Here is a 23675-nt window from a genome sequence, read left to right on the forward strand (position 1 = left end):
CTGCTGATGTTTTTAGTTGTCACAACTGGGGTTGGAGGGCTACCAGAATCTGGTGGGTGGAGGCCAGGGATGTTGCTAAACATCCTTCATTGTACAGAAGGGTACCAGAATTATGTCACCACAAAATATGCCACTTTGGCATAAGGATTATTTTGAGCTGAAGACAACTGAAAGCCAGCAGAGGCAGAAAAAGCTCTTTACCTCCGTGTAACTACCTAAAAATAAAGTATAAATTTCCTCTTTTGTAAATGAAATTTACATTTATAAGGGAAATTTCCATTTGTAAAGATGTCTCTGTACCAGGAAGAGCGGGAGACAACTCTTATCATCAAAGAAACTCTTATCTGCATAACAAGACAACCCTATTACCATACATTTCCTTCCCTCACCTTCCTATAATTTGCCTCCCCTGCCAAAAAGCCCAAAACCTCTTTTTTCTTTGTTTAGCCCAATATGGTATATAAACCTCAATCGTCTGACCACCTCCTTGAGTCTCCTCCCTTTGTGAAACTCTCGTGTGGATGTATGCAATTAAATTGTTTTTCTTATTCACCTATCTTTTATCAGTTTGATTTGCAAACTGCAGCCCCAGAATTTAGAGGGAAAAAGAGTTCCTCCCCCAGCAGAGGACAATCTCTCACAACAAACTGTCATCTGGCCCCAAACCTACATGGTGCCGAGGTAGAGAAACCCTGCTCTATACTGACAGCTAGAAATCGAAAGCATGGAAAACCAGCTTGGTATTTGGGAGCTTAGTAGCTTAAGAGAAGCCAAAGGAATTCTCATCTGTGGCTGTGTGTCTTGGACAGATCACTGAGATCTTTGCTGTTTCAAACTGTGCTTAATAAAGTGACGCTGCAGGGCCAAACAGATGGGTTTTGGTCCTGTGTCAGTCTGCCCGTTACACATTAGGAGTGCCGCAGCATGGCTGTGCTGGCAGGACAAGGGTCTGGGTGAAACAGAAAGTTCGCTAAAGCACAAGGCCAAGTGACACCCACGTTTTGGGTGTTAGGAAATCCGGGGACGTAAAACCCAGCGTTTTGGGGGCACAGAGGTATAAGGCAGCCTGTAGGCTAGGATGAACACCACAAGGTTGGGCGAGCAGCAGGTACGGGTGCAGATCCAGACTGTCCTGGTGACAGACAGGGGATCTGCCTGGCTCTCGGAGCAGCTCTGCCCGGAGCTGGGGGACTGTGGGCGAGGATCCAACCGTCTCTGTGAAATCAGCAGCTTGCCGTGATGCTCTGTAGCAATCTCCCTAGCTCCATCATGCTCGCTCCACAGCTTCCTCTCCACAGGCTCTGGCACACAAGGATTAAGACCAGTCTATACTGGGACGCCAGTGAGGTGTATCTGTTGATCAGCAACAGTATTTGGTAAAGGAAATAAAGAAAAGGAACCCATGCAGGCCTGCATAAGCAGGAAAACCTTTAATGTGATAACCATTCAACAAACATTTATTCACTGAGCATCTCTTCTGAATAAAGCATACAAATTCCTATTATTTTTCTTTCTAAACATTTGTTTTCAACAAACCAAATGGGAAGCTTATGTAAGTTTATTTGCTTGGATGTACGGCAGTTAACATTCAGATCCACCAGTGAAGCCCCTCACTGCGTTCCACAAAGGACAGATGGGACTCCACCAGCTAATCTCCTTCCAGGTGGTGCTGACGCGGCACATATTGGAATATTCCTCTCTGTGGGAAATAGAGACGTAACTTCTACACTTTCCTCAACCTGCTATGACAACGTTCTTCACAGTCTTGGTTCTTCAAAGATTTGAAGTGAACTCCTCTCATGGAGAGTATATGCGAACCAGTAAACTCACAACTTTGACGCGATGCTCTTATTCAGTAGCTATGGTTCTTGTCTCTGTAATGGCTGCCTACTGTGCAGAATGCTGGCCTCTGGGGTGCTCTGTGCGGGAGAGCTGGCTTCCAGGGACAGGAATGCCTCGGCTCCAACAGTTACATCTTCAAAAAGGCCACCTGGAGAAGGAAGAAAGACCCACAATGCTTCACTTATATAACATGATGAAATGGTTCAATGCACATCAAATCAGAATCAGGGAAATCTGGTCGATAGAGACGCATGCTGATCTACAAAAGAAAAATAACTCCTGAGTCCGGGCAGACACTGCCATTTTACAGCGGGAGCCAATTACTCCTTTTTAAATGAACCATGTAGTAATTAACATGATTCGCATGCACTTTAAAGAAAAAAATAAATAAGTTTTAATTGACACTGAAGCTGTACGGCCGTGAAGTAATCCAGTCCTCCTTCCCATTGTTTCAGACTGCCTTTTTTTGGACTTTCCGTGAGCAGAAGTTTGAGTCCAGAAGATTCCCGCCAAGTCCAGCTCCTCACTGCCAGCCTCTCCCCAGGTCGTGTGAATGCTTTTAATCACATTCAGTTATATTTATTGTGCTTGTCGGTAGCAACTGATCTTAAAACTTAGTGTTTAAAAAAATTCAGACAGGTCTACGTACAAAATCGTTTCAGATTATTTAATGAGGCCCAGATCAAATGCATCTATTTCCCCCAGGAGTTTTAAACAACAGAGAAACAAACACTAAAGTTGATCATAAAAGTTGAGTTCAGAAGTGATAAATAAATTGGGAACTGTCCCAGTATCAGGAAGAGCGCAGACTGCAGGTTAGAGACAAAGATGGGGAAGTGTGGGAGGACTGACAAAGTCATGCTTGGCCTTTTTTTGGGGAAAGAGTGAGCAACAGAACTAAAAAACATTCTACTCCCGGACAGTTGGTTCTTAAGTCCCCAAATGCAGTCAAAGGAGGCATGTATTTAATGATCCCTGTTAAGGGGAAAGGAAAAAGGAAGAGTCATGCAGGGCAGAAAGCATCGGCTTTCTGTTGAGTAATTCAGAAGGCTGTTACTCTTCATACAGAGCTGGTGAGAAAGGCCCCTGCTGCGTTTCCATATCAACTTCCTGCTGAGTTTTCTATATCAAGTTTTGCAATGAGAACACCAAAGTTGAAGGAGCAGGCAAAGAAGAAAGGTTAAGATTCCTAAACAAAATGTAAACACAGACAATTGATACAAATCTCAAGGGCTTACTGTGAGGATTAGATGAGATAATGGTTATGAAAATACATGTGTTCCTCTCCCTTGCCTTTCAGCTGATAACAGATATCAATCAGGAGCCCATGAATACACCAGAGGAGATGGGGCTGTTCAAGAGAGAACAGTGGGGTCCCTTAGGGGATGACCATGGAATTACAGGGGAAAGGTTATCAGTCTGGCTTCTGGATCACTGTAGATAGTGTCTCTGTCAGGTGATACTCTGCTTCTGTAAGAACAGTTTATGGGGAAGACCTTCCAAAGAAGACAATGCCACTGTTAATATTGAGAAATAGGAAAACCAGTTGTCTCCTTTTTAATTCAGAAAATTGCTATGTCGTGGAGTATTCCAACCAGAAACCACTCAGAATAATACCACTGATAAACATCACCATAAAAATGGTTAATAACTTTACCCCTGGAATCACACAGACAGACCAGCGGTTCTCAACTTGGGGTGATTTTACCCACCAGGGGACATTTGGCAGTGTCTGCAGACTTTTCGGTTATCATAAATTGGGGGACGCTATTGGCATCTAGAGAGTAGAGGCCAGGGGTATTGTTAAACGTGTTATAATGCACAGGACAGCCCTCCACAAGAAAGAATTATCAGCCCTAATATGTCAATAGTGCTGATGCTGAAAAATACCAACATTATAGACATAAGCGCTTAAAGCTAGATCTCTATTCACCAGCTGTGTGACCTTCAACAATCTTGTTAGCAGCCTCCCTCAGCCTTTCCTCATCTGCAAAACGGGAATTATAACTGGACCTATCTGAAACTTGTACAACACTTCATAGTTTACGAAGCCTATTTGGACTGCTTTCATCCTGAGTATAACCTGTGATTTACATAAAGCAAATGAAGAAACAGAAGCTCAGAAAAATTAAGTAACTTGCTCAGGATACAAAGCTATTAAGTGGCAATAATGGGCTCAGGAAGAAGTTTTGATTCCTAACCCGTGCTTTTCCCACTAGAAGTTTTCAGACGAATGAGGTAAACTGCAGAGGTTTGGGGACTTTTAATCTTCATGATTGCCTCAAATATCAAAGATTTATTTTCTTTTGCATGCCTGTGAATATGAACTACAGGATGGAACTATTACACAAGAGACTGAGCTGATTAAATAATGCAAAGTGGAGCCCCCTCCCCCCGCACCAAGAAGGGAAAACTTTAGAATTTGACCCAGTATGTCTTTTTTTTCATGTCTAGTTTTCATAATTCTGCCTGCCAAGTACATAATGTATTTTGCAGTTCTTAATAACAAAAAACTGCAATCATCCTTGGGAACAGGTACTGTACAATGCATTTTAGCTTCTTTTTATTTAAAACACTGCGAGTTAATATATTTCAGCATTTCTAACGCTGATTTTGTGTTCTCTAGCTTTTATCGATGACAGCAAAAACTGTTCGCCCTAACTGCCATTTATTCTGAGGATAATTTTGTTTCATTACACTAAGAAAACTCTGTATTTCATCTTTTTAGTTTGATTCTCAAAAGTAAAAGCTTTAAGGCTTTTCAGAGTACATGAGCACAGCCACAGCTTGAGGCTCCATTGATACATTTCTGGAACATATAGTTACAAAAGTATATATTATTATTTAAAAACAACAGAAATGGGACTCTTTCCTATTGGCTGTAAGGTTTGAGTCTCCCTCTTCTGTGCACTTGAATTTGGAAAGTTGGGAATAGGAAGAGGGCGAGGAGGTAAAGATGTCTAAAAATAATGTCTCTGCTTTGAGTCATGACCTAAAAACAATCTTCTTAAACCACAACAAACAGGGCTAGGCTGATGTGATAGCTGACCAAATTTCAGTTTAAAATGCTTTAATACATTTACAGAATATGTTAAACACTTTTTAATGTTCTTTTATCTTAGTTAACAAATTTATATTATTAAATTCAATTCCTCAGCATAGATTTGAAATTTCAATCAATAAAAAAATATGCTGTCAAGGCAGGCTGCACAAGATTAACATTAAAAGAAAAGGCTATCTAAGTGCTTTGGGGTTGCTAAACAAGACAGATACAACAGTAAAATACTGGAAAATGTGAATTTCATAGCAACTGCAAGCTTTAGAAGAAACTCTTTAGAATAAGCATAGCCACACACAAATGTTCTTTAAAGAGTATTGTAGATATTAAATATATAAAACCATGCCTTAAATATGTATTTTTGTCTAGGTATGGCTCATGTTCAAAGTTATGTTCTGAAATAGAATGTTTTATGACACGGAAAAGAGTTTATACTTTATATTATAAAACAGTTTCGAAAATCAAATTTCATTTACAAAACAAAAAATATAAATGTAAATATAAAAATAATTTCAGAAAAATATCAGAAGAGTTTATACTTTATACTATACAACTGTTTCAAAAGTCAAATTTCATTTACAAAACAAAAAATATAAATATAAATATAAAAATAATTTCAGAAAATGACTCAAGCATTTATCAAATACATTTAACATCTTAAATAATATTAAGTGGGGCGCCTGGGTGGCCCGGTCAGTTAAGTGGCTGACTTCAGCTCAGATCATGATCTCACAGCTTGTGGGTTCGAGCCTGCATCGGGCTTTGCGCTGACAGCTCAGAGCCTGGAGCCTGTCTTCAGATTCTGTGTCTCCCTCTCCCTCTGTCCCTTCCCTGCTTATGCTGTCTTTCTCTCTCTCAAAAATAGATAAAACATAAAAAAAAGTTTAAAGAAAAAAATAAAAAATAAATAAACATTAAAAAAATAACAGTAAGTAATTTTTACTAACTCACTAATTCAACATTGATCAGGCCCATGTTGATAATACCTGGACTCATCTTTTTGAGTTGGATAAATAGTATAAGATTTCTCTCTCTGGGGTGGCAGCCTGGCTTCATTCATTCAATTCATTTAATCATTAGGTACTGTCTACACGCCAGTGACTGGCCCAGTCAGACCACACTGAGAAGGCATTCTCCCCCGGTGCTAAGAGGCTGGTGGGGGAGACAGCCACGGAATGAGATGATTCTAATAATGTGGGATAAATTTTGAGATGGATGCCTAACACCCGCTGGGAGAAAAATACCATTCTTGGGTTATGAAAGGAAGTAAGATTTCTGAGGCAGACCCGGAGAGAGGTCTTTATTACCCTAATTATGAATACTGTGTTGACAGGGGGAGGCAAAACCTGGCATGGCACAGAGTGGCAAACACTTCTTCCTGCTTAAGGATGGTGGCTTGCTAAATGAATGACTAGCAAACTGTAAGGATGCAACAAAAGACCAAAGAAACAATACAATAAGGAAGAAGATCCTCTCCCTCTAAAATTACAACAATTATGTGTATACTCAACTGCAGACCGAGACTCCAGACTAAGGGAACATCCATGCAGCCTTCCAACTCCTGACTTTCTGCATAAAATCCATAAGAGCTTGTAGAAAATAGGAAAGAAAGAGTAAGATGGATGTCTGTAACTTAATTTAAACCTTGGCCTTGTATTTTCTTTAAGCCATGGATGCACTATGATAATTTAAATATAAATAAAAAGCCTGGGGCGCCTGGGTGGCTCAGTCGGTTAAGCCTCCGACTTCGGCTCAGGTCACAATCTCGCAGTCCGCGGGTTCGAGCCCCGCGTCGGGCTCTGGGCTGATGGCTCAGAGCCTGGAGCCTGCTTCCGATTCTGTGTTTCCCTCTCTCTCTGCCCCTCCCCCGTTCATGCTGTGTCTCTCTCTGTCTGAAAAATAAATAAACGTTAAAAAAAATTAAAAATAAATAAATAAATAAATAAATAAATAAAAAGCCTGCTGATTTTCATCTATGCGGGAACCAGTTAAGCTAAGATTGGCTGTTTCCCAGTGGACATCTAGGTGCAAAGCCAGCAGTATGTCTCGTATCAGAAGAGAGAGATGTGTGGGGGAGAAACCAGGACTGATGTCCCTTCATCTGTACATAGAGCCAAAAACATGGACAAATTCAACGGTTACTAGATCTTGATCCTATTCACCAAAGCAAGTAAGTTCTAGACATAAAATTCTCCTCACTTCTTTTGGAACAAGGGGATGGTGGAGAATATTGTTGGCATTGGATGGTGCTACTGCAACACTATAGTGAACTAGTGGTTCTGATGCAATCACTGAAGCCTCCAGTTATATAAAGCAAATGAATAACTGTGCCAATGACAGCAAACCCATGGGGTGAACGTTTCTATGGCAGTAGTCTTTAGATGTTACATAAAAAATACTGCCTCAAGCACAAGACACATTTGTTAAAATCAATAATTCTGGGTGGGTGTTCAAATGCACAATATAAAAAAAACAGTGCTACCACAATAAACACACCATCACTCATATATCAAAAGGTCTTTTTAACTTCTCAATCCTATGGAATATCTACAGGAGATAACTTGGCAGAAGAGAACCAGCGATACAACCACAGCCTTGGATGTGGTGTTGTGACAATCCCACTGCATTGTCCTGTTGGCGACAGGCCTCTTACCAAACAAGTTTATTCAGAAACAGTTGTCAGAGCTCAGAAACAAAGGAGTATTTTTCTCCAGTATCAATGAATTCAAATATTTAGTAGCAAAACTACTTTAATAAGTAATCTTTCAAGGCAGCTATGTTCATTCTTATCTATCTCTCTTAACATTGACATGAATGAGTGTTGAAGAAGATGACATACTTGGGATATCAGTACAATTAGAAATCCCAGGCAGGGACATGAACACACATGGGAAACAAAATACCCTTCTATAGCAGATGACTGGTTTCTGCCATCTAAACAGACTTATTTCAGTGATGTTTTTAAATTCCTATTTTACTTGTAAATATTAATTCTTCTAAGAGAGATACGACTAAGGCAGAAAGCTGCCTGATAAAACACTTTCTGACCCATTGTCAAGGATGGAGGAGAGGTTAGCTTGTGAGGTTAGCAGTGTGGATCCCACTGGCTAACAGTTGGAAAAGTGCCTACATTAAGTAGGCAGTGATGTGATGCTGTAATGAGTGGTCCTGGGGCCAGACCTATTCAGATGCAGGTGCGTGAGTGCAGAATTCTATCAAGTAGGAAGAAGGCACAAGGGTGATTTACCACACTTTTTTCAGGGAAAAGGCTAAGGAGGTTCACCACTGCCTTTGCAAATGGTCCTAGACAATAGTATATCATACCTGAACAGCTTACTGTTGTTGGTTAGTATTCAATAAGTTCTCTACTGTAATTCTTAAAACTTAGAGCAATCGAGAGTTGTATTGCTCAGTTTTTTTTAATAACTGATTAATGATTATATGAATTACAGACAAAATTAGGAAAATAAAATTTTTGTAACTCCACTATCAGCTATAACTACTAACACTTTAGATATAGCTCTCTAGACTTCTATTATCTATGTGTAACTGGACATTTTTATATATGCTGCTTTGTAATATATAGGTCCTTTTTAGCCTAATAATCTATTGTGGTGATCTTCCCATAACAATGATTATTTTTCTATGATATTTTTTTAATGGCTGCATTAAATTCCACTATATATCTGTATCACTTTAAGAAAAAAAAGATAAATACAAAACATTTTACAAGGAAGCAAATTTGAGAGGTTTCTTTGGGGGCTAAGGGATGGTATTGACTATTGGACCCAGAGGGTATTTTAGCATAATCTAGTCCAGTGATTCCCTAGGTGTTGTCTCTGGACAAGCTTGATCTGCATCACCAGGAAATTATTAGGCTAATTCTTGTGCTCTATTCTACATCTGCTGAATCAGAAACTCTAGGGATGGAGCCCAGCAATTGGTGTCTTAATAGTCCTCCAGGTGACTCTACTGTATGTTAGAGTCTGAGAGCCACTGGTCTAATCCATTCATTTTATGCAGCCGAGCAAACTTAGAAAGGGACTTATTTATAGTGGCACAGCTAATAAGAAGAGGGACTCAAACACAAGTCAAATCCTAATCCAGCATCTTCATTTCCAGACCAGTGCAAAAGGAAGACACTGGTCTAGGGGGTCCAAAAATCCTTATAAAACACATTTTTTCGGGGCGCCTGGGTGGCTCAGTCGGTTACACATCCAACTTTTTGGCTCAGGTCATGGTCTAGAGTTTGTGGGTGTGAGCTCCGTGTCGGGGTCTGTGCTGACAGATCAGAGCCTGGAGCCTGCTTCAGGTTCTGTGTCTCCCTCTCTCTCTGCCCCTCCCCCACTCGTGCTCTGTCTCTCTCTCTCTCTCTCAAAAAAAACGCTAAAGAAAAAAAATACAAATAAACATAAAAAAATAAACATTAAAAAATTTTTTAAAATATTTTTTCTTCTAGAAGACAGTAAGACTGTCAAACAAGGGAGAAAGAAACAATGTCCAGTCCTATTTCCTGATATTGATAAAGGATATTGGGCCCAACATCTACAAAAGGAGAGCTGAGTCCTTTTTGTTAATTATCTAGAGATTGAAGGGGCCAAATATCTCAAACTGATCTACTGTGTAAAATTAGGCTGTTAAGAGTTAAGTAAATGATTTTGGGGTGAGGAGGGGCTGGAAAAGATAGCTTCTGATATGCCTTAATGTGGTTTTCTTTTCTAAATCTAGTTACCCCACATGGGTCTCTACCAAAATTATTTGGTTAGTTCAGGTAAACAAAATTGTCCCAAATTTTCATTAAAAATAAAGACTATCATGACAGCACCAAAAAGCTGGCAAAGAAACAAAATCTTCCATATACTGCTTGGGAGGTGGTGGATATAAAATGGTATGGGCATTCTAGAAAATGGTTTAGCAATTTCTTTGAAAAGCAAACATGTATTTACTATATGATCCAGCAACTGCTGTCTTAGACATTTAACCCAGAGAAATGCAAACTTTGTGTTCACACAAAAAGCTGGACACAAATATTTATGGGAGCATTATTTTAATAGCCCCAAACTGGAATCAGACCAGGTGTATAGTTAAACCCACTGTGGTATATCAATATTGTAGAATACTACTCAGCAATAACAAGTAGCAAATTACACATACATGCAACTTGGAAGAATCTCCAGGGAATTATGCTGAGTTAAAAAAAGCCGACCTCAAAATGTATGAGAGTGAAATTATACGGTATTTGTCTTTCTCTGACTTATTTCATGTAGCATTATACTCTCCAGTTCCATCCATGTCATTACAAATGGCAAAATTTCATTCTTTTCTATGGCTGAATAATATTCCATTGTATATATACCACTTCTTCTTTATCCATTCATCAGTTGATGGACATTGGACTCTGTCCACAGTTTGGCTACTGTAAATAAGGCTGCTATAAAGACATGGGTGTATCCCTTTGAATTAATGTTCTTGTAATCTTTGGGTAAATACCCAGTAGTGTGATTGCTGGATCATAAGACTGATTATAAAAAGTTCATAACTTTTTGAGGAGTCCCTATACTGTTTTCCACAGTGGCTGCACTAGTTTGCATTACCATGAACAGTACAAGAGGGTTCCCCTTTCTCCACACCCTTGCTAACACCTGTTGTTTCTTGTGTTGTTCATTTTAGCCAATCTGACAGGTGTGAGGTAATATCTCCTTGTAGTTTTGATTTGCATTTCTCTGATGAGAAGCGATGCTGATTGGATGGATGTCTTTTTTTTAATTAAAAAAAGTTTTAATATTTATTTAATTCTGAGAGAGAGAAAGACAGAGTGTGAGAAGGGGAGGGGCAGAGAGAGAGGAAGACACAGAATCTGAAGCAGGTTCCAGGCTCTGAGCTGTCAGCACAGAGCCCGACACACAGCTCAAACCCATGAACTGTGATATCATGACCTGAGCTGAAGTCTGACACTTAACCAACTGAGCCATCCAGATGCCACTGGATGGATGTCTTCTTTGGAGAGATGTCTGTTCATGTCTCCTGCCCATTTCTTAACTGAATTATTTGTTTTGGGTGTTGAGTTTTATAAGCCCTTTATACATTTTGGAAACTAACCCTTTATCATATGTCATTTGTTAATATCTTGTATTCCACAGGCTGCCTTTTAGTTTTGTTGTTTGTTTCCTTGACTGTGCAGAAGCTTTTTATTTTGATGTAGTCCCAGTAGTTTATTCCTGCTTTTGTTTCCCTTGCCTCAGGAGACATATGTCGAAAGAAGTTGCTACAGCTGATGTCAAAGAAGTTACTGCCTGTGTTCTCTTCTACGATTTTTATGGCTTCAGGTATCACATGTAGACCTTTAATCCATTTTGAATTTATTTTTGTGTTTGGTGTAAAAGAGTGGTCCAGTTTCATTCTTTTGCATGTTGTTGTCCAGTTTTAACAACATCATTTGTTGAAGAGACTTTTTCCCATTAGATATTCTTTCCTGCTTTGTCAAAGATTACTTGAACATATAATTGTGGGTTTATTTCTGGATTTTCTATTCTGATCCATTGTATATAACATTTGGAAATGAGAAATTTTTACAAAGAGAGGACAGAGTAGTGGTTGGCAGGGGTTAGGGGTAGTGGGAGGGGAGAGATGGTGTGATTATAACAGGGCAACAGGATGGATCCTGGTTTAACTGCCAACGCAACTGCTCAGTGTCTTGACAATGGTGTTGGAAACAAACATACAGCGATAAAATTGTGTGGTACTTCATACATGTGCACACACATACACAGAGGAATAAAATAAAACCAGGGAAATTTGAGTAAGATGGGAGGAACCATACCATGTCAATACCCTGGTTGTGACAATATACTACAGTTCTGAACAATGTTTCCTTTGGGGAACCTGGGTAAAGGACACAAGTAATCTTTTACATTATTTCTGATAACTACAAGTGAATGTACAACTATTTAAATAAAAATTTCAATGAAAAATAATGCTACAATTCTTTTTTCTATTTTTTTAATGTTTATTTATTTTTGAGAGAGAGAGTGAGAAGAGAGAGAGAGAGAGAGAGAGAGAGGAAGCACGAGTCAGGGAGGGGCAGAGAGTGAGAGGGCAACACAGAATCCAAAGTAGGCTCCAGGCTCCAAGCTGTCTGCACAAGCCTGATGCGGGGCTTGAACTCACAAACCTCAAGATCATTACCTGAGCTGAAGTCAGACGCTTAACCCACTGAGCCATCCAGGTGCCCCAATAATGCTACAATTCTTCGCAAATGATCTTGTCTAGCTTACTTCAATCCAGTTACCTCTACATGTAGCTTGAGATACATTATTTAAAATCTTGCCCACATTGATGTTCTGGTCAATATATCACTGATATTTCATTTCCTCAGTGGAATGACCTGAGTAAGTTAGTAAGATAATTTTGGAACGAGTCCTGAAGCAGATGGCTACAGTGAGACAGAACACCATTATATTTAATGTGGTTGGGCTGACAGCCTGGCATTAAATGCTTAGGTTACACACAATAGCACCTTAAATCTTAGGTTGTATATGAAACACTTATTCTAAATAGTCCACTAAGCACATTCTTTTTTTGCTTTTTTATTGCCCTGGAGTAAATAATGAAGAAAGTATTCTGGCATTTTTTAAAATTCAAAATGTCATAGCAAAATTTCCAGGTACATAATAGGCACTCAATAAATATTTTTTTCACACTGAATACATTAGACTTAAGTTCTAATTTTACTTTTTTAAAACAATTTTTTAATGTTTATTTATTTTTGAGAGAGGGAGAGAGAGACAGAGCATGGGTGGGGGAGGGGCAGAGAGAGAGAGAGAGAGACAGAATCCAAAGCAGGCTCCAGGCTCTGAGCTGTCAGTACAGAGCCCGATGTGGGGCTCAAACCCACAAATCGCGAGATCGTGACCTGAGCCCAAGTCAGACACTTAAGCGACTGAGCCAGGCAGGCACCCCTCTAACTTTACTCTTAAAAGTAATATTACCTTAGAAAACATATGGAGAAAAAGGAAAAAAAATGTACTATAAAATCTAACATAATTATCACTTGGGCCTATTTCTATATAGTTTTAAGATACATTTTTATATAGATTATCATATGTGCATAATTTTTGATATCATCAACAGTTTTATATGTTGCTCAGTAAGTCTTTATTCATATTTTAATAGCTGTAAAATAGTCCATCTTAATTTAATCCATTACAAACTTAAGTTGTTCCCAGGTTTATTAAGATCATAAGCATCAATCATTTTCATGTTTATAGATTTTTTTCCATATTTTAGAATATTCCCTTAGGATTGAGTCTCAGGAATGGGATTACTAGATTTAAAGGTATAAATATTATTATAATTTGATGCATATTTTTTCCAGTGAGCTGTACCAACTGGCAATGCCATTAGCATTTGGTCTTTGTTTTTTAATCAGCACAAACTTAATTAAAAAAATTAACAATGCTTTTTGAATTCATTTACTTGCTTTGAGTTTAAACATTCTCCCAAATGTTTGTTTAATAATTTGTTTTTCTTGTAAATTGGTTAATTGTGAAATAAAAAACGGTATAACTGAGCTGCAATCTTGAAAGGATGCTGCGGCAGCAAGGATGGATGAGGCAGAACAGAGAATCAGCGATATAGAGGACAAACTTATAGAGAACAACAAAGCAGAAAAAAAGAGGGAGATTAAGGCAAAAGAGCATGATTTAAGAATTAGAGAAATCAGTGACTCATTAAAAAGGAACAACATCAGAATAATTAGGGGTCCCAGAAGAGGAAGAGAAAGAAATAGAGGTAGAAGGGTTATGTGAGCAAATCATAGTGGAAAACTTTCCTAACCTGGGGAAAGACACAGACATCAAAATCCAGGAAGCACAGACAACCCCCATTAGATTCAACAAAAACCGAACATCAACAAGGCATATCACAGTCAAATTCACAAAATACTCAGGCAAGGAAAGAATCATGAAAGCAGGAAGGGAAAAAAAGTCCCTAACCTACAAGGGAAGGCAGATCAGGTTTGCAGCAGACCTATCCACAGAAACTTGGCAGGCCAGAAAGGAGTGGCGGGATATGTTCAGTGTGCTGAATCAGAAAAATATGCAGCCAAGAATTCTTTATCCAGCAAGGCTGTCATTCAAAATAGAAGGAGGGATAAAAAGTTTCCCAAACAAACACAAATTAAAGGAGTTTGTGACCACTAAACCAGCCCTGCAAGAAATTTTAAGGGAGACTTTTTAAGGGAGAAAAGATGAAAATATATAAATAAAAATAAATAAATACCAAAAGCAACAAAAGATTAAGAAGGACCAGAAACGCCAACTCTACAAGCATCATAATGGCAATAAATGCGTATCTTTCAGTACTCGCTCTAAACGTCAATGGACTCAATGTTCCAATCAAAAGACACAGGGCAACAATGGATAAGAAAACAAGATTCATTTATATGCTGTTTACAAGAGACACACTTTAGACCTAAAGACAGCTTTACACTGAAAGTAAGGGGATGGAGAACCGCTATCATGCTAATGGTCAACAAAAGAAAGTTGGAGTAGCCATACTTATATCAGACAATCTAGACTTTAAAGATTGTATCAAGAGATGCAGACAGGCATTATATCATTACCAAGGGGTCTATCTACCAAGAAAACCTAACAATTGTAAACATTTATGCACCAAATGTGAGAGTACCCAAATATATAAATCAATTAGTCACAAACAAAGAAACTCATCAATAGTAATACCATAATAGTAGGAGACTTCAACACCCCACTCACAGCAATGGACAGATCATCTAATCAAAAAATCAACAAGGAAACAATGGCTTTGAATGACACACTGGACCAGATGGACTTAACAGATATATTCAGAACATTTTACCCTAAAGCAGCAAAATATACATTCTTCTCCAGTGCACATGGAACGTTCTCCAGAATAGACCATATACTGGGACACAAATCAGCCCTAAGTAAGTACAAAAAGATCAAGATCATACCACGCATATTTTCAGACCACAACACTATGAAACTCGAAATCAACAAGAACAAATTTGGAAAGGTAACATATACTTGGAGACTGAAGAACATCCTACTAAAGAATGAATGGGCTAACCAAGAAGTTAAAGAGGAAATTAAAAAGTTCATGGAAGCCAATGAAATTGATAACACCACAACCCAAAACCTTTGGGATGCAGCAAAGGCAGTCATAAGAGGAAAGTATATAGCAATCCAGGCCTACCTAAAGAAGGAAGAAAGATCTCAGATACACAACCTAACCTTATGCCTTAAGGAGCTGGAAAACGAACAGCAAATAAAACCCAAAACCAGCAGAAGACAGGAAATAATAAAGATTAGAGCAGAAATTAATGCTATTGAAACCAAAAAAAAAAAAAAAAAAACCAGTAGAACAGATCAATGAGACGAGAATCTGGTTCTTTGAAAGAAATAACAAAATTGATAAACCACTAGCCAGTTTGATCAAGAAGAAAAAGAACTCAAATAAATAAAATCAAGAATGAAAGAGGAGAGATCATAACCAACACAACCGAAATAAAAACAATAATAAGAGAATATTATGAGCAATTATATGCCAATAAAATGGGTAATCTGGAAGAAATGGACAAATTCCTAGAAACATATACACTACCAAAACTGAAACAGTAAGAAATAGAAAATTTCAAAAGACCCATAACCAGTAAGGAAATTAAATTAGTAATCAAAAATCTCCCAAAAACCAAGAGTCCAGGGCCAGATGGCTTTCCAGGGGAATTCTACCAAACATTTAAGGAAGAGTTAACACCTATTGTCTTGAAACTGTTCCAAACAATAGAAATGGAAGGAAAGCATCCAAACTTTTTCTATGAAGCCAGCATTACCTTGATTCCAAAACCAGACAAAGACTCCACTAAAAGGAGAACTACAGACCAATTTCCCTGATGAACATGAATGCAAAAATCCTCAACAAGATATTAGCCAACCGGATCCAAAAATACATTAAAAAATTATTCACCACAAGCAAGTGGGATTTACACCTGGGATGCAGGGCTGGTTCAATATCTGCAAAACAATTAACATGATTCATCAAATCAATAAAAGAAAGGACAAAAACCGTATGATCCTCTCAATAGATGCAGAGAAAGCATTTGACAAAATACAGCATCTTTTCTTGATAAAAACCCTGAAGAAAGTAGGGATAGAAGGAGCAAACTCGAGATCATAAAAGCCATACATGAACGACTCAATGCTAATATCATCCTCAATGAGAAAAAACTGAGAGCTTTCCCCCTAAGTTCAGGAACAAGACAGGGATGTCCACTCTCACCACTGTTATTCAACATAGTATTAGAAGTCTTAGCCTCTGCAATCAGACAACACAAAGAAATAAAAGGCATCCAAATTGGCCAAGAGGAGGTCAAACTTTCACTCTTTGCAGATGACATGATACTCTATATGGAAAACCCAAAAGATTCCACCAAAAAACTGCTAGAATTGATTCATGAATTCAGCAAAGTTGCAGGATATAAAATCAATGCACAGAAATCGGTTGCATTCCTATACACCAACGATGAAGCGAAAGAAAGAGAAATCAAGGAATCGATCCCATTTACAGTTGCACCAAAAACCATAAAATACCTAGGAATAAATCTAACCAAAGAGGTGAAAAATCTATACACTGAAAACTATAGACAGCTGATGAAAGAAACTGAAGAAGACACCAAAAGATGGAAAAAGATTCCATGCTCCTGGTTAGGAAGAACAAATATTGTTAAAATGTCGATACTACCCAAAGCAATCTATATATTCAATGCAATCCCTATCAAAGTAACACCAGAATTCTTCAGAGTTAAAAAATCGTAAAATTTGTATGGAACCAGAAAAGACCCCAAATAGCCAAAGTGATCTTGAAAAAGAAAACCAAATCAGGAGGCATCACAATCCCAGACTTCAAGCTATACTACAAAGCTGTAATCATCAAGACAGTATGGTACTGGCACAAGAACAGACACTCAGATCAATGGAACAGAATAGAGAACCCAGAAATGGACCCACAAACACATGGCAAACTAATCTTTGACAAAGCAGGAAAGAATATCCAATGGAATAAAGACAGTCTCCTCAGCAAGTGGTGCTGGGAAAACTGGACAGCGACATGCAGAAGAATGAACCTGGACCACTTTCTTACACCATACACAAAAATAAATTCAAAATGGATGAAAGACCTCAATGTAAGACAGGAAGCCATCAAAATCCTCGAGGAGAAAGCAGGCAAAAACCTCTTTGACCTTGTCCACAGCAACTTCTTACTCAACATGTCTCCAGAGGCAAGGGAAACAAAAGCAAAAATGAACTACTGGGACCTCATCGAAATAAAAAGCTTCTGCACAGCAAAGGAAACAATCAGCAAAACTACAAGGCAACCGACAGAATGGCAGAAGATGTTTGCAAATGACATATCAGATAAAGGATTAGTATCCAAAATCTATAAAGAACTTATCAAGCTCAATGCCCAAAAAACAAACAATCCAGTGAAGCAATGGGCAAAAGACATGAACTGTCTCTTTTCCAAGGAAGACATCCAGATGGCCAACCGACACATGAAAGAATGCTCCACATCACTCATCATCAGGGAAATACAAATCAAAACCACAATGAGATACCACCTTACACCTGTCAAAATGGGTAACATTAACAACTCAGGCAACAACAGATGCTGGCGAGGATGCGGAGAAAGAGGATCTCTTTTGCATTGTTGGTGGCAATGCAAGCTGGTGTAGTCACTCTGGAAAACAGTATGGAGGTTCAAAAAACTAAAAATAGAACTACCCTATGACCCAGCAATTGCACTACTAGGCATTTATCCATGGGATACAGGTGTGCTGTTTCAAAGGGACACATGCACTCGCATGTTTATAGCAGCACTATCAACAATAGCCAAAGGATGGAAAGAGCCCAAATGTCCATCAATGGATGAATGGATAAAGATGTGGTGTATATATATACAATGGAGTATTACTCAGCAATCAAAAAGAATGAAATCTTGCCATTTGCAACTATGTGGATGGAACTAGAGGGTATTATGCTAAATGAAATTAGTCAGAGAAAGACAAAAATCATATGACTTCACTAATATGAGGACTTTAAGAGACAAAACAGATGAACATAAGGGAAGGGAAACAAAAATAATACAAAAACAGGGAGGGGGACAAAACAGAAGACACTCATATGTGGAGAACAAACTGAGGGTTACTAATAGGGTTGTGGGAGGGGGGATGGGCTAAATGGGTAAGGGGCATTAAGGAATCTACTCCTGAAATCATTGTTCCACTATATGCTAATTTGGATGTAAATTTAAAAAATAAAATAAATAAAATAAATAACAATGCTTTTTGAATTTATTTACTTGCTATGAGTTTAAACATTCTCCCAAATGTTTGTTTAATAATTTGTTTTTCTTGTAAATTGGTTAATTGTGAATTCATGTCCTTTTTCTTTACCTACCCATAGGGGGTTTAATTTTTTTAATATTTTATAAAAGTTCTTTAGTAAATGTTAATATGTTTTTGATGCAGTGAAGAAATTAAGTGCAAGGCACAGTCTCATCTCGCTAAATCCTTAAAAAAAAAACTTGAATTAAATATCTAATTTAATTGCCCCCAAATTATAAAAGAGGAACCAAGATTCCGAGAAGGTAAGCAAATTCTGCTCACTACTATAAGCCAGGAATAACACCGGGTTTGCAACCAGGTCTCTGTTTCTGAGCCTAGTATTCACTCCATCATAAAAGCTCCCTTCTACCTAATTATGGCGAGAGATAATTGCTATAGTAACTTTAGTTGAAAAAAGAATCCATAATATTCCAATTTTAAACCAGATTTAGTAGCAGTTAAAATGATGCAGGTACTCTATTTTTTGAGAAGAAAGTAGATTACTTTTTTTGGATTAGATGTAAACAAGAGAAAGAAAAGGCAGGATGCAAAATAAAGCCCTTCTTGTATAGAGAAAATAATTCTTTGATTAGAAGGGAACGTGTCTGGCAAATGAGGAGAGCCAACGGGATGGATGAGAAATTGGCATAAAATCTCGGAAAGGAATTTTTGTCTGTAAGTTTAAAAAGTAGGATGAATAATACTGGCATAGTTTAGGCAGTTCAGTAAAAAGGATTATAACTTGGAATAATCAAGTAACAGTTAAGGACTGGCAAGTAAGAGGATCAAATTATAACCAGATGTTTATTTTCTTTAGCCATTTACTACTTAGGCATTACTTTGAAAATATAATATTTAAAGGCACATAAATCTTTAAAAAGGAAAACATAGTAACATATCCATTTTTAAATAAACATCATTTATTTCTTAAGCCTGTTATTTGGAGTTGCTAGGAATAAACAGGGATCATAAAACTGGTAATCTATTTATTTTAAAGAACGGGTGGAGAATGGCTTATGAGGATTTTAGAATTATAAAATGAAACGAAAGTAAACTCTGGTACTGACACAGGGGAACACTGAGGAGGACAATGCTATGTGATGTTTCACCACAAGCTTCACCTTTTTTCACTTTAGGTCACATGCAAAACAAAGAGGGGCTCTTTTACACGGGACTGCTCATGGAGCTTCTCCAAGTCAACAACAGCTTAGGGTCTGGTGCTAGGAAAGGGTAGGTAGAGATCAAGGTTCAGAGTGGTAAGTTTTGTACCCATCATCTAAGCTCCAGGAGAAGCCAGAACAATCAGAGAGGTACTTGAAGGTACTAAAGGGTGAACTCTAAGTGATATGGAAAGACTGCACAAAGCCAGAGACAGAGTATATGAAACAGAGAAATGAAAAAACAGATTAGCGTGAGAAGGCAGCACTCTGTACACAGCTAGAAGCTGTAGGAGACCAGAGATCCAGACTCTGGACTGAGGGAAAGAGGAGACTAAACCTGCCCCTTCTCCCTTCCTGCCTTCTGAGCTGAATGACCACTCAGAGCCTCAGCTCCCTCTGGGTCTGCCCACTGATGGCTGTAGGAATTAGTGATAAGGTAAATAGCCTGGCAGGCACTGGAACAGATGAGTCCCTCAATAAATGAATACAGATAATTATTATTACTCAACCTAAATGTTTTACGTATTTTACTATTAAAAAATGTTTATTTAGTTATTTTGAGAAAGAACGAGCAGGGAAGGGGCAGAGAGAGAAGGAGAGAAAGAATTCCAAGCAGACTCCATACTGTCAGCAGGAAGACTGGCATGGGGCTCGAACTCACAAACTGTGAGATCATGACTTGAGCCATAACCAACTGAGCCACCCAGGTGTCCCTTATAAGGTATTTTAAATATTGCTACAGATGCATTTTTTCTGTCTGCTATTCATGAATGAATCTATGTTTCTTTAATTATTTTGAAAGAGTACAAATGGCTGATTATATATATAAAATAGCCAAGGTTTAAGTGAGGTTTTTTTTTTTTTTTGGCTTATACTACCTTAAGTAACAATGACAGTTACCAGTGACCAGTGACAGTTACCAAAATTGCAGATATTAAAGAAAACACTGCCACCCTATAGTGTTTGCAAATAAAGAAGGTAGATGTAAGATGTAAAGAATGTAGCGCAAAATATCACCTGCTACTTAAAAAATAACTCCAAGCCCAGGTGCCACTGATAGTATTGCGTAGGGGTTCTCTGAAGGTGTGTAATGGGTAGGATTCCTAGGGGTTCAGACCAGCACATCCTTTGTTACTAACATAATCTACTCATTAAAAACTCAGCTCTGAATCCAGGATGACTGACTACATTGTGAGTCTTTACTACATGAAATTATTTGGCTGAATTTATAATAATCAGGCCCCTACCAAATACAGTAAAACCTTGGTTTGTGAGCATAATTCATTGTGGAAATATGCTCATAATCCAAAGCACTTGTATATCAAAGTGAATTTCAAGAACCATTGTCTCAGTTGTGATCTTGTGATATTTGGTGTCATGTACTACTCGTATTACAAGGCATTGCTTGTTTATCAAGTTAAAATTTATTAGAAATGTTTGCTCGTTTCGCCCAATACTCACAGAACAAGTTACTCGCAATCCAAGGTTTTACTCTATATCCAAATTATATCATAACATTAACTAGAAAGAAGAGTCTGATTATTCAAGACATTCTAGAAAACAACGGGAATGAATGGGTGGCTATAAATGCAACCCCAAACCACTCAATCATTAGTGTATTACAATGTGAACTGGACTTTTCTGGCTATTGGGGCATCAAATACTCAGAAATGACCAAAGTTCAGTGATATTTTGTTGGGACATACCATCATTCTTTAAAATCAGCTAACTGCCATAAAATGCTAAGATCTGGATCTTGCCATTTCTCCACAAAAATGCAGGTTGTAGGAGCTGGCATCACCGATTAACTGAGGAATTTGCATATTTCAGTGAAAGTCAGGGCTGGCACAACATGTACCTGAAAGAGGTAGCCAGGTTTAGGAGAAAGAACACGTGTATTTTCCAGAGAAAACGTGGTCAGGTTGCTCGGTCTTCATGCCTTAGTTGGGGCTGTGAGATGGGCTTCCCTCTTCCTCTGCTGGTCAAGGATTACACCAGACAGGACAGTGTTTGTGACTGGCCCCAAACAGGCAATCTCTTCCCTACACTTGTGCCTGGAAAAGTTTTCTTAGCCAAAAGCCTTCCTCTATGCCTAAAAGGGGTCTGAAATTCATGACTGGTAACCTACAAAATTAAATATCAAGTATCTAGGGGTACTTCATAGTAAAAGGAGAAAAAAAACTTTCAGGATTAGAGAAGTTTTAAGAGGAGACACAGAAACGTTAAGTTTTGATCTGATGAGAGTAAAGACTGTATTAGTTGTCCAAGTCATAAAACCATGAGAAAAAAATACATTATGATTTGATGGGGAGGGAAGAAACTTTTGAAACTCACATATTGTTTTGGGTATCTTTAACACACCGCAATTGCTAACAGGCTGCGAGCATAAACAATATTCCACTGGGTGTGCTGTGCTCTCAGAACTATTCCACCTGATATAGGCTTTAAACACTTTTGACAAATGTTTTCTATTTTCCATTGATTTAGGGGTAAAGAATTTCTTTGAAAAGGAACAACGTTTCTTAAAAATTTCCCTGAAGTTTCTTTCCCTGAAAGGTCTTCATCTTTCTAAACTGGGAGAAATAAGTGGGCCCAGATGGCAGTCCCCCAGTCAGGATATTTGGGCAACCAAGACCCAGTGTGAGGTTAAGTGTGTACAGTCCTATTCCTTTTCTACGGAACCCTAGGTTCGTAACATTAGTATGGTGCTAATAGCCTGGTTCCTTTAGGGGGATGGTATTTAGAGATCACAACTACAGATGGCACTCTGTACATGTGACCTCATGTATACACGTATACATAAGCCACTCTCCTTCTGGGATGCAGCATGTTTCCTTTTCAAAGTGCAGTGAGAAAATACCAAGCTTCAAGTGCTCTTGTTTCCAGTTCAGAAACCAAGTCCTAAACGACTCAGAGTTGAATCCTTTTGTCTGGTCAGCCAGAGGACAGGTCAAAAAAATACCACATTAGTAACAAATTATTTTGGTGGACAGAAACCCAAGACAAAGAAAGCTAATGAGTCCCTTCCTTTTCCACTGGAATTAAAAGGAAATTGCTAAGTTCCATTATGAGAACTTAGATGGAAAAAGGAATCTTTCTGGATAGAGAATGTAATTTTTTTTTAACTAGGTAAAGACATTTCCATATGAGTAAAAGAAAAATGCTTCCAGAAAAAGACTCACCAAGAATCTCCTTTGGACATGGAATTAACAAAAGTGACTCACTTCCTTGTGTGGGGACAGGTCCCTACTGGTAATTTGTTTGTCAAAGCTGTGGAAGGATGACATAGGGCTGATCACTGTATGAGGCTGTGGGCATTCAAAGGTTATCTATCGCAAAGAAAATAAAATTAGTTTCGTGTACTTGTCTGGCTAGTTAGGAGGAGTATTTCTGACTTCACTAAAGGAAAATACTTTCTAAACCCCAAACTTCTGTTTGGAAATAGAGATGAGAACAAAAAATAGAAGGGTATGTTTCACAGTTTTATAATTTGACCAAATTTATTCACAAGGCGAAAGGGTTTTCAGTCCCTGAGGAATAGAAGCAGGTTCCTATAAGGCTACTATGTGGAGGATAAGGGGTAATGGGGACTCCCACAAATTAACCATAATGTGACTTAAAAAGGCACTTTAAAAAAGAAGATAAATGACCAAAAAGCATCTGAAAAGGTGCTCAACATCCCTGGTCAACAGAGAAATGCAAACAAAAGTCATAATGAGATATCCACCAGAAGAGCTAAAATAAAAAAGACTGACAACTCAAAATGATGTTGCTGTTGATGACAACATAGAACAGCTCTAACACTCCTAGAAAGCCGCTGGGCAAGCAAAATGGCATAACCACTTGCAGAAGTGTTTGGCAGTTTATTAAAAGTTAAATGTACACCTACCCTATAACCCAGAAATTCCACTCCTAGATATTTACTGAGAGAAATGGAAATATGTCTACAAAAAGACATCCACAGAATATTTGTCTTAGCCTTATTCAAAATAACCCCAAATCAGAAACAACCCAAGTATCCATCAACAGCAGAATGTATTAACAAATTGTGGCATATTCATATAATGGGTCACTATTCTGCAGTAAGAAAGAATAAACCACTGGTAAATGCAGTAACACAGATAAATCACACACACACACACACACACACACACACACACACACACACACACAAAACATGTTAAGTTTAAGACAG

General features: G+C 38.2%; 1 protein-coding gene across 9 annotated transcripts in view; it reads right to left on the reverse strand.

Annotated features, from left to right (window-relative positions):
• The window catches only part of UBE3D (ubiquitin protein ligase E3D), a 241686-nt gene that overhangs the window by 82384 nt on the left and 135627 nt on the right, over positions 1–23675 (reverse strand). The window contains exon 10 of one of the 9 annotated variants that reach the window (XM_042939260.1): positions 1404–1990. The exons of 7 other annotated variants lie outside the window; for them this stretch is intronic. In XM_042939260.1, coding sequence (XP_042795194.1) covers positions 1970–1990 — 21 coding nt within the window. In that variant the 3' untranslated portion in view covers positions 1404–1969. One more of the 9 variants, XM_042939256.1, reaches the window with a different exon arrangement.

Source organism: Panthera leo, chromosome B2 (assembly GCF_018350215.1).
Source record: "Panthera leo isolate Ple1 chromosome B2, P.leo_Ple1_pat1.1, whole genome shotgun sequence".
NCBI lineage: Eukaryota > Metazoa > Chordata > Mammalia > Carnivora > Felidae > Panthera > Panthera leo.